Source organism: Theobroma umbraticum, unplaced genomic scaffold (genome assembly GCF_002168275.2).
Source record: "Theobroma umbraticum cultivar Fairchild unplaced genomic scaffold, ASM216827v3 scaffold_89.0, whole genome shotgun sequence".
NCBI classification, from domain to species: Eukaryota; Viridiplantae; Streptophyta; class Magnoliopsida; order Malvales; family Malvaceae; genus Theobroma; species Theobroma umbraticum.
Genome location: NW_018397271.1, coordinates 1,246,653 through 1,258,879, shown reverse-complemented (window position 1 = coordinate 1,258,879; position 12,227 = coordinate 1,246,653). Strand labels below are relative to the sequence as shown.

Here is a 12,227-nt window from a genome sequence, read left to right as displayed (position 1 = left end):
TTAACTTTGGGTCTAGAGAAAAGAAAAAGTTGAGAAAGATTGGTATTATGGCCTTTCAAAACTGGAGAAATGATATGAGCCCGTTACATTATTGCATAATTAAGGACCCTATACGTGCAATCTTCTTTTGTGTTATTCTAATACAATATTTTATGTGTGGAATATTATGAAACTGTATTTTTATTTGATTCACGTATTGCCACCGATGGGCAATGTGGCAAGTTTTGGATGAATGCCGATTACCTAGGAGACCTTGAGAACTGAGAAGTCTCGCTATCAAGTATGAAAAATCAAAGACCAGCTAACTACCGAAACTTTTGGAGTCTTTCAATGCGTCAATCTTGAGATGATTTTGATACCTAATTGAAGTGCTTCATCTATTTTAATGATAAAACCCGACTCCCATTGACTATTGCATCCTAGTATTTTTCTTTTTTAAAAAAATAAAATAATAGATAAATGCATTTTCTGTTCAGAAAACTGTCCTAGTCCTCCTCCCTCAGTTGAATCTAATGTTAATATAGCATTAATAGCATAAAATTGTTGCTCAATGATAAGGCAATAGAGGACCACGGATCAAGGAAAAGGAGTGCCCATTGCACATTTCCTACCTTTTTTCTTTTCAACTAACAAACGGGACAGGAAAATTTGAAGAAAGAAAGAGAAGGTAATGAATCACCTGGCACTTATAACTCAACAACGACCGAGTTCTTTCGCTTCGGCGGAAGAGTAAGGATAAATCCCATGGATTACAATTGAAAAACACCGATATGGACAAGTGAGCCAGGGACTCTGTCCCGCTTTGTTAAAAGTAGTATCTTCTAGCATCCCTAAGGATATTTGAACTTCTTGAACATCATTACTCGTAAAGTAAATTAGCCCATTCACATCATTCATAAACCATTGAATGCAGAACACCATGCGGACAAAATTAGGGGACAAGAAAAAAGAAAACTATACCATATTAGAGAGAGTGAGAGAAAAAAATTACAAGTAACCAACAGCTCCACCCATGTCCTGCGCTAGAAACGTACTAGCCAAAAAAGGGATACAACTGATAATTGAAATAAATAACAAAAAACTACACTTTCCAGGATTCTAGAGTGGGAAAGCTAGGAAAAGTGTCACAATCTAGGGTAGCCCCAGCGGAAGCTACACCCTCATCCACTACAGAAGACTGAAACGGAAGTAAACTGGACCCAACAACTGCCCCAGAAGATTGCTGCTGATGATCCAATAAGAACGCCGAGGTGTCCAGCGTAGGCAAGCATCCAGGCCCCGCCCCATTCGGCAACCGGCTACCGGGTCTCTGCGGCTCTGGCTTCAGGATCGGACTCAGAGACATCTGTGCATTACCAAACCTGACTCCGGTCACCTGTTGCACCATCTGCCTGAAATTGGCCGGATCCGCCGTTATAAAGGTGGTCTGAGAGCGCTTAGAGGGGCGGGGCTTGCGTTTGGAGACTTTCCCAGTGGCAGTGGGAGGGGGGATGGTGGTCCGCTTACGTTTGGGTGCGGTTTCAGGGTCAGAGCCTGAAACGTTTGAAGCACTGGGCGTGGCCGTGGCCGTGGCCGTGGCCGTGGACGAAGTGTTAGGGTTGATGAGGTTCAGCAGTGGGGACAGGGAATCTGAGTTGCTGAAGGAATTAGAGATGGACTTTTCGAGCGCTCTCGTCAGAGTTTCGGTATCGCGAGCAAAGGCTTCGGAGATCCAGGAATCAGCAAAGCGGGGACGAAACGTCCACGGTTCGATGCTCGCCAGGTTTTCCGATGATGCCATCTGGTACTGCTATTCTCTCTGTTTTCCACCAAAGAAAAAAAGCTATATCTTTGCTATCGAAACAATAAGAAAAACATAAGAAACAAAAGGAAAAGCTCTCTAGAAGAAAAGAATCATTCTATTCGGTATAGGTACGAAGTCTTCTTCTTTGCGCAGAAACCACCAACAGAGTAGAGATTAGGCACAAGAAAAGAAGAAGAAGAAGAAACCGAAAGAAAAGCAGAGAGGGGGAAATGGGAGAGAAAGAGCAGATAGACAAGAGAGCTTAAATAGGGCGGTGCGGTGTAGAGGGGAAGAAACCGCGTCGTAATGACAGGAGACACGCGTCAGCTTTGTCGTACGGAGATTGAGCCCAGCTAAAGCAAAATTTAACCATGGTTTATACCTTACATTTATGAGTTTTGACTCTGAACTGGTAGCCACTACCACTAGCGACGAGTGTTGTGGCTCTCAGCTACTTATTTCTCGGCTTTGAACGTCAAGGCCGCGTCTTTCGGCGTCTTCCTTTACGCGTAAACGCCCTTTTTATATGTTTATTTTACCACTTACTACACCTTTTTTTTCTCTTTTCTCTCTCTACTTCCTTTTCCTTCTTTCTTAATCTTGTCCTGACTTTTTTTTTTCCTTTTATTTGATCGGGATGGCATATTATATTATAATATTATCTTTTTTAACTAAAACTCAAAAGACTGTCCCAAAAAATGCGAACTCAAATCTAGGAGGTTTTCTTTTTTTATATATTTTGCCAACATTTATTTTTTTTACTTTTTAAAATTTAATTTTTATAGATGGAAACATGTTGAGAAAAGCCCAAACTTTATTCATTTAATATCTTGTTCTAATTTGATATTTGATTGATTTATTATTATGTATTAATCAATTAAAATCAAATTGTGAATACAATTAACTATTACGTATAAATGAAAATATAATTTAAAAGTATAATAACAAGAAATAATATCAATACAATTACTTTTAATTTTAGATACAAGGACTTTTTAAATTTCTTAGGTATTAAGATTAATTGTATTTAGTGATTAGACTTATTTAATTTTCTAAAAAAAAATTCAAATACCTAGTTGTTATGTATAAAATAAAATTATTACTCATGTACCTAAGTGTAAAAATTTTAATCAACCAAGAAATCTTTATGCTTCATCATTAATGCCAAAATAATCATAAGTCAAAATCATATCAACATTAAGTCGATTAGTTTTACCTTTTAAACATTATGATTCTAATTTATCAATAATAATTCATAAAGTTAGTGGTAAAACCAATTAATTGATTGCTTACATACTTAGACTTAGTGAGTCACTGTTAGGAAAAATAACAGATTAATTAATCATTATTGCCCAAATGGTCAAATGTTAAACAAGTCAACATTATGTTAATTAATCGTATATATCATGATTATTGAATTTCTATTTTTACAAACTTTAATTAATGCTATGCAAATTAATTGATCAATTAGATTTATTAAGTTATTCTTCAAGTCAAGACAATTTATTCTTCATTAATTCAAAATGCCAAAATGGTCAAATCTAGAACAATATTATATCAATTACTATTACAAAATCCTAAAATGGTTGCAAGGGGAACTAGCAAGTGTTGTACTATTAAAATATTGTTCTTATTAAATTAGAATTAATTGGTACTCTTTTTAAATAATGTCCACTATTCAACACTTCAATAAAACGTTTGTCTATATGACTATGTGTAATGTTATTGTTTATAATTTATGTCCAAACAAAGTAAAAATTGAATATAGTAAAAAATTCTTGATAATTTGAAATACTATAAAAAAGTTCATAATGACTAAAAAGATAAAAAAATAAAAGTACACAAAACTACCATAGTGAGTGTATAGATAAAATTATAGTTCCATTTATATTTATACAAATATTTCTTAATTTATTAATTTTTATCTTAAACTTATTAAGTAATTAATGATATTGACCTGACATCAATTACAAAAAAAAGAGTAAAATTATTTACTACATTCGAATTTACAAAAAAAAATTATAACTTATATAATTCTCAAAATAATCCAAATCCAACTACACTTGAGACTAATCAAATATGAAATAATTTGAACTCAAAATGGTATGAACTTTAAATAATTTAAAACCAAAACGATTCAAATTTAAAATAATTAGAACCAAGACAATTAAAATTCAAAATAATTTGAATTTGAATATAGCCTAACTTGAATCCTTTTGAACTCGTCAATTGCCACTTTTATTTATCTCAATAAGGAGGAGAGAATTTAAGAACTTTTTGTACTCGATTTCAATATCATCATGTATGAGTTTGGTTGAATTTCAATTTTTTATATTGAAAAAAATACAAGATGTTTACTAATTATCTTGAATTTGACTAATATTTTTAATTTTTCTTACATAATTAATAGTTTAATATTTTAATAGTGCCACTAGTATGGATATGTATTACATAATGATTTATTTGGATATCATCCAATCATGGCTCAAACTTCGAATATTTGGAATCCAAAAACCTCCATTTTCCTTCATATATTTTGATATCATTTAAGTTCTCATATAAATAATTAGTATTTACTAATACTATATCTTTGATTTTTTTTCATCTCTCTTTTGACTTTGGTCTCCTTATTGTAGATGGTACTTGGAAAGTAAACAAAATAAAAAGGGCATGAAAAAGAATGTTCATGTAAGTTTTTAATTCCTAGATCCATGTGTGAGTACCTATTTAATTCATTAAGGTGGCCATTTCTAGTTACAGAATACCAGAGAACTATTGGAAAAGGCTAGATTTTCCTTTTCATTCTTCATTTTTTTGGCCACTCACGATGGGCAAAGACCATTCGTTAGAAGAAAAAAGTGGACCTAGCCGATTATATAAATAATAAACCATAGAAGCCTCCCCATTAGATCCATGTATGAGTACTTGTTTAATTCGTTACGGTGGTCATTTCTAGTTACAAAATACTAGAGAACTACTGGTAAAGGCTAGATCTTTGTTTTCGTTTTTCTCCTTTTTTGGGTCCTCACAATAAGCAAAGACCATTCGTTAGAAGTGAATAGTGGACCTAGCCAATTATATAAATAATAAACCCCAGAAACCTCCCTATTAAAGGCTTACTAGGTTATGGCCAACACAACTGTTAAACCACATTGACCTAATAAGATGTGCAAAGCTCATCATCAACAGATCACTATGATATTAATTGGGCTCTCATGCTTTGTCTCGTAACAAGACTAAATTATCAGTTTGTTTTATTAAATTGAAATTACCAATTAATAGTAGCCCACATTATAAAAACTTCTTACATTCTCCCACTTGGGCAATATTAATTGGAGTTTATTTTGAGTTTGAGAAAACAGCTTAAAAAACTAAACTCCAGACTGATTTACTTAATTTTGATGTGGCCAAAATTTAAAGAAAAAACATTGGTCCTTAGAGATAACTTTTAATGATCCAATCTAATAGAAACATCTAATACTAAATTATGGCAACCATTATACCCCTTATTGACATACGACCAATCCATAGTTACATGTATCAGGGATCCTATCAGCAATGGATCTCAGTGTGGTTGTGTAGCAAGAAAATAACACCCAAATGAGTACTTAATGTGCTATTTTCATTGCCAGTCTTCTTGCTGATTTCTCTAAACTTGATAAGAAATCTATATGGCATTTAACAACATGCTTGTATGTCTCCCAGTTATCATCAAGTTTCCTTGCTGGTGTCATTAATGAGACATACCACTAAAATCACTCTTGAGATAGACACCAGTCTCAAAATTTCACAAAACATATATGCAATATGGAAAATTTAATAATTCAAATGTACATGTACAAATAATATCAAATAACAACATGGATTTTTAATCAATGATTTTCATAAATAAATATAAAATCAAACATCTCATGGATGTCTAAAGACACAGAAAGGGTCTCTACATAAATAACTATAAACCATGATTTCAGAGTTTTAAAAAATATAAATAGCATACTCCCACTAATCAAACCCATTAGAGGACCCTAAGATACCTATGCTTTTAACATGTTTATTAAACACCATAGGTCTTAACCCCTCAGTTAAAGGATCAGCCAATATGTTATCAATGTCAGAATACTCAACAAAAATGTCACCATTTTTATCAAATCCCTAACTTCAGATACTTTATCTCAAAATGCGTAAACCCACCAGCGGTTTTGTTATTCTTAGTGAGCAACATAACAAACATATTATCACAATAAATCTTAAGAGTTCTAGAGATGCAATAACAACACAAAGCCTAAATGAGATTATTAAGCCAAATAACTTGTGTAACAACCCCATAACAAGCAACAAAATTAGCTTGCATAGTAGAAAAAGCTAAAAGTGTCTTTTTAACACTCTTCCAAGAAATAGCGACCCCAGCCAACATAAAAATATGCCCTAAGGTGGATTCATGTCTTTTTGACAAGCAACAAAGTCAAAATCGGTATAGCCAACAATCTTAAAATTATCCACCTTTCTATACACCAACATATAATCCTTAGTTTGTTGCAAGTATCTCATTACTTTCTTAGTAGCAACAAAATGATCCAAACTAGGGTTAAAAAGATTTTTGACAAGAACTCCCATTGCAAAAGCTATGTTTGGCATAATGCAGGCTTGTGTGTACATTAGGTTCCCATTTACACTAGAATAAGGTATGTCTTTCATGGATTCTCTTTCCAAATCATTTTTTAAACATTGACTAAGCTTAAGTCTATCACCTTTCACAACAAATGCATCCTTAACCTTACAGTTCTGTATGTTGAATTTGCTAAGCACACGATCAATGTATGCCTTCTAAGAAAGCCCTACCAAATTTTGGGATCTATTTCTATGTATTTCAATCTCGAGTACAAATAAGGCATAACCTATATCTTTCATGTCGAAAGTCTTGGATAGTAACTGTTTAGTTTCATGCACAATCTAACATTGTTACTAGCTAGTAAGATATCATCCATATTTAGCACAAGAAAAATGAACTTACTCTCATTGATCTTAAGGTTTATACGTTGATTAATCTTGTTTTCCTAAAAACCCATAGAAGTAACTACCTCATCAAACTTTAAATACCATTGTTTGGAAGCTTGCTTCCTATCGTAAATGGACTTCCAAAGTCTCACACCAAGCTTTCACTTCTTGATTCCTAAAATCCCTCAAGTTGTACCATAAACCTCCTCTTTAAGGTTACCATTTAAGAAGATTGTCTTCATATCCATTTGATGAAATTCTAAGTCAAAATGTGCTACCAAGACCATGATGATCCTAAAAGAATCCTCGGAAGACACTGGTGAACAAGTCTCATTATAATCTACCTTTTCTTTCTAAATAAATCCCTTTGCCACCAACTTGGCCTTAAACCTCTCAAGTTTTTCCTTAGATTCATTTTTGGTCTTATACACCTATTTGCAACTAATTGGTCTACATCTCTCTAGGAGTTCAACTAGCTCCTAAACACCATTCTGAGCTATAAAACTCATCTCATCTTTTATTACGTCCATCCACATAATAGACCGAGGACAATTAATGGCATTACGAAAAGTCACAGGGTCCACCACATGATTAATATCTTAATCCCTCTTTCCAAGAAAAACTACATAATTATTAGAAATGGCAGACTTTTTTTTACCTTGAAGTTCTCCTCAAAGGCATGTCAACTTTATTTTCCTAAACAATATGAACATCAATGGAAGCAAGAACAAGATCTTGAGGAAGAAGGTTTGTATCATATTTCCCAGTATCTTCTCTCTCAATAATACATTACCCTGTGAAGTTGGCAAAGGAATGATTACATGTCTAATAGGCTCATTACTATCAACAACAGTAGTCATAGCTTCATCACCAACATCCAACTCCAAAAATTTTGCTACTTGTGATTCTATAACTTTAGTTCCACATGTAGGGAAAAAGAATCTATATCCTTTAGAATGATCTAAGTAACCTATGAAATAACAATGAGTAGTTCTAAGTTCAATCTTTTTTTCATAATGATTATAAATTTTAACTTCTATAAGACATCCCAAAACACGAAAGTGGTTCAAATTGGGTTTCATACTAGTCCACAACTCAAAGAGTGTTTTAAGAACAGATTTACTAGGCACTTTGTTAAGAATGTATAATGCAGTTTGAATGGCCTCACCCCAAAGAGACTTTGGAAGGTTAGTTCTCCTCATCATTTCCTTAAGGGTGTGATTTCGCCTTTTGAACACACCATTTTGTTTAAGACTATTAGGCATGGTATATTAGGCAACAATTCAACACTCTTGTAAGTATTTGGCAAATGGTCCCATCTACTATCTAATTGTATCGTGTTTGCCATAATACTTACCTCCACAATTAGACTTAACAATTTTGATAAAATTCTCTAATTGTTTCTTTACCTTAATTTTGAAAATTTTGAATTTTTCATAGGCAGTAGATTTTTCATCTATCAAGTAAAGATAACCAAAACGAGAAAAGTCATCAATGAAGGTAACAAAGTACTTGTTACCACACAAGGTGGGCGCCAAAGGTCCATTGATATCGATGTGCTCAATTTTTGAAAGATCATTTTTCTGAGTTAACCCTTTTTTCTTAGTCTTAGTCATTTTACCCCTTATGCAATCTACATATATGTTTAACTATTCAAAATCAAGATAAGGTAAAAATGTTAACTTTTATTAATCTTTCAACTCTCTCATTAGAAATGTGACCTAATCTTTTATGCCATAATAAATGAGAGTTTTCTTTAATAAAAGATCTTTTAAACATAATGTTTTCAACATTCATGCAACTATATTCATTATTAAAGAGTAAGCATAACCTATATAGACTATCAACTAGCTTAAACTCTCCAATGACTTTAGAAAAACAAGTCAACTTTTTCATTACCAATGCCAAAATAATAACTACGTTTTTCCATAACAAAACTGAAGTCAAATTTCATTTAAATGTCGGTATATGAAAAACATTTTTCAAAACAAGTTCAAAACTAGACTCTAAATTTAAACCTATGGTTCCTATATGACTAACATCTACTTTGGCATTTTTGCCATCTATAAGCTTGGCTTCTTTTTCTCACTTGGCTTCTATTTGCTTTTGAACCCCTATAAAGCAATAGCAACTTGACCAATTGCACCATTATAAAGCCATCATGAATTTGGTGGGGTATTAACAAAATAAGATTCAAAACAAATTAAGGTTAGTGACTTACCTCATTGTTTAGTCTTTTTCTCTAATCAAGACTTATATTTGGGGCACTCATTTTTAATTTAACTTTTCTTCTTGCAGGAAAAACACCTAACATTTTTTATGACAAATTTAGGACCTCTTACCCCTTTAGTTTGACCATTACCTTGCTTTCCTAAACTTGCTTAAGAACATTCAACACAAAGTGCCTAGGTTTCTTGAAATTCTTTCGATAGTAAGGTTTATAATTTGTGGTAAACAAGGCACTCTCTCTTTACTTTCTTGAGTTTTTCTTCCTCAGAAACACACTTAGAGATAAAGTCATTGACACTCCAAACCTCATTCACAACGTTGTAGGCAGCTTTGATTTGAGTAAAATCAATAAGTAATGAATTAAAGGCATGATGGACAATGAATTTGTCAGGAATGATAATCTCATAGGAAGCCAATTTGGTTTAAATGTGGACCATTTTCATGATAAAATCCTTAACCCCTCCAACACTATCATACTTGATACTCATAAACTCACTCATAAAATTCCTAGTCTCAAACTTGCTATATTCTTGGTATTTTTCACCAACAGCTTCATAAAATTCCTTAGCAATTCCATATGTCTGCAACCCACTAAACAGATGCTTAGAGACATTTCTTGTAATGGCATGCAAATACATGCAATCGTTCTATCCCACTTAGCAAAGAACTCTTTCTATTCAATGGTGCTCTCATCAATAAGGGTAATAGGAATATCAAAACGCAAGGCTATGTCTATTTCACTCATGAAAAAGGCAAAAAACAAATCATCATTCCATCTTTTATAATTAGATCCATTAAGAATCTCAATAGTAGCTTGATTGTTGTTCATAGTAAAGGTCACTATCCAAGACAAGAAATACAACTACTAATCAATGGGCAAAATAATTAGCAACAGTCCATCATGTGCTAAAAAATTACCTAAAAGTCTAAGTGCACCATCACATACTTCTTTTTGGGTGGAGAATATGACATTTTGATGAGCGCTCTCCACATAAAGCTAATATGAGAATATCCTAGTTTTCAGAAAGCCTATCCCCTTTGGGTAGATAAACTTTCTAGAATAGTATACTCTCAATCATGATACTTTATGTCCCACTCTAAATTGCCCTACACAACAACCCCTTTTGAGCAGACGATTGTACAAAGCAATCTAAAGACCATCTTGCAACATTTTGCTCAAAAAAATAATCTATCAATCTCAATAAAGGAGCCATTTTGGCAGCCAAGCACTTACATCAATTAATAAAAACTTTTCTTAAACCAAGAATTTACGATTTGCCCAAAATCCTTAATTTTTATACTTAACCCAATGTATGCGATGGATCGTTCTAGTTGAGATACTAAGCTTGGGTATATCTTATTTGGTCCCAAATAGTATATGTTGCATTACAACTTAGTATTTTGAACTTAAATAATTTTTTAAAATTATGCATATATTTACAACCCAACAATACACAAGTTTAGAGGCCATTATAAAGACAATACATACTGTCAATAAACTTTCAGCATGCCAAAATATTTTATAATAAAATAAATTCACATAATGAATGAATATAAATTAAAGAACAAATATGAACATGCATAAATATTAAATAATAATTATTTTAAAGTCATATAAAATTTTACAAAATATCTAAAAAATCAAAAATTAAATTCTATGGCTACCGAAAAAATAAGGCCAAAAATGAACTTTCTTAATCCCCACACGCGTCGTACATGCCACCCTATGCACATGGGTTTTATACAAGGATCGATCTAAGTCTTCTTCGACCTTCTGTTGAGTTGACTCGATCTGATTGGAATAAGATCCAACCCATTTAGGTCTATTTTGAATTTCTCTTGATTTTTACCGTTTTTAAGCCTGTTTTAATGCAATCAAAATTACCAAAACTTAATTAGACCTTAATTTCACAAAACCCATGCATCAAAACATTCTAGAAACTACAAAACCTAAATCAATCATCAAGAACTAGAGTTTTTTTGGTTCTATGTTCAAACCCTAAACATATCTATCTAACTCCTATTTCTATGGTATGAGATAAGCGACTAAATTTATACCAAAATGATCTATTCATGTGAGGAATAAAAGCCCTAATTTGTTTGGGTCCTAATTTCACACAAGAGGCTCTAATACCAAATGTAAGTTTTTAATCTCTAGATTTATATGTGAAGATTAGTACACCAAGAGTCATATAATTAAACTAGCATACTTGTTTGATTCGTTATGGTAGTCATTTCTAGTTATTGAATACCAAAGAACTACTATTAGAAACTAAATCTTCCTATTTGCTCTCTTATTTTTTTAATGGCTCATAATTGACAGAGACCATTCACAGGGGTAAAGCGAGCTAATTTTTGTTAGGGGGCCAAACAAAAAAATAATGATTAAAAATTTTAAAAACTAATATGTTAAATTCAATCAAAACTCAAAAGATTGATAATAGAAATATAAAATTAAATAAAAAAATATAATGTGTAAATAATAAATAATTAAATACGATGGATAAGATCAATAATTCCTTCTTATATAATCAGAATTGCTTAAATACTGTATTTTCAAGATAATTTCATTTCAACTAAATACAAAATGTAAAGCACATAAAACATATAGTCAAGTTAATTTCCTTTTACATAATCAGGATTAATTAAGAAATAATGCATTGATGAAATTTTAAATAACAATGTAATACTACAACTTATATTTGAGAACTACATAATAGTTTATTAAATTTTAAAGATTAAAATCATAGAAAATAAATGTACGTAACAAAAAAAACGAAGAACATGTTAAATAAAAGTTACCACGTATGACATAACAAAATAAAATGAAAAAAAGTATGGTTTGTAGAAATTTGGAAAAGAAAATTTATAGAAACTTAAAACATATGAGCAAATAGAATAAAAATGAAACAAACAAATAATAATATAAATTGAAAGAAAAAATTAAAAAAATTAAAGTTGAGTGAGATATGTAAAATCATTTTATTATTTTTTATTTGTATTAGTTATTAAATAAAAAATTATTTTGAGAGGGCCATTAAAAGAATATATAACAAAATTAAACATTTAATATGTAAAAAAATTTAAAAATTTTGAAGGGACCATCAAATAAGGAGGCTCACCCCTGATCATTTGTTAGCTGTGAAAAAGGGACCTAGCCAATTATATAAATAATAAACCTTAGAAGCATCCTCTTTAAAGGCTTTTTGGGTTATGGCCT

At 31.9% G+C, this 12,227-nt stretch overlaps 1 protein-coding gene across 1 annotated transcript; it reads right to left on the bottom strand.

Annotated features, from left to right (window-relative positions):
• Nucleotides 1–937: 937 nt before the first annotated feature.
• LOC110426520 (calmodulin-binding protein 25-like) lies at nt 938–2,045 on the bottom strand. Its single transcript, XM_021441757.2, has one exon. It carries the CDS (start codon nt 1,778–1,780, stop codon nt 1,082–1,084), a length of 699 nt encoding a protein of 232 aa, XP_021297432.1. The 5' UTR covers nt 1,781–2,045; the 3' UTR covers nt 938–1,081.
• Nucleotides 2,046–12,227: the final 10,182 nt, after the last annotated feature.

What these genes read in the sequence shown, in the direction of transcription:
- LOC110426520 (XM_021441757.2), bottom strand. Translation starts at nt 1,780, where the DNA reads ATGGCATCATCGGAAAACCTGGCGAGCATCGAACCGTGGACGTTTCGT.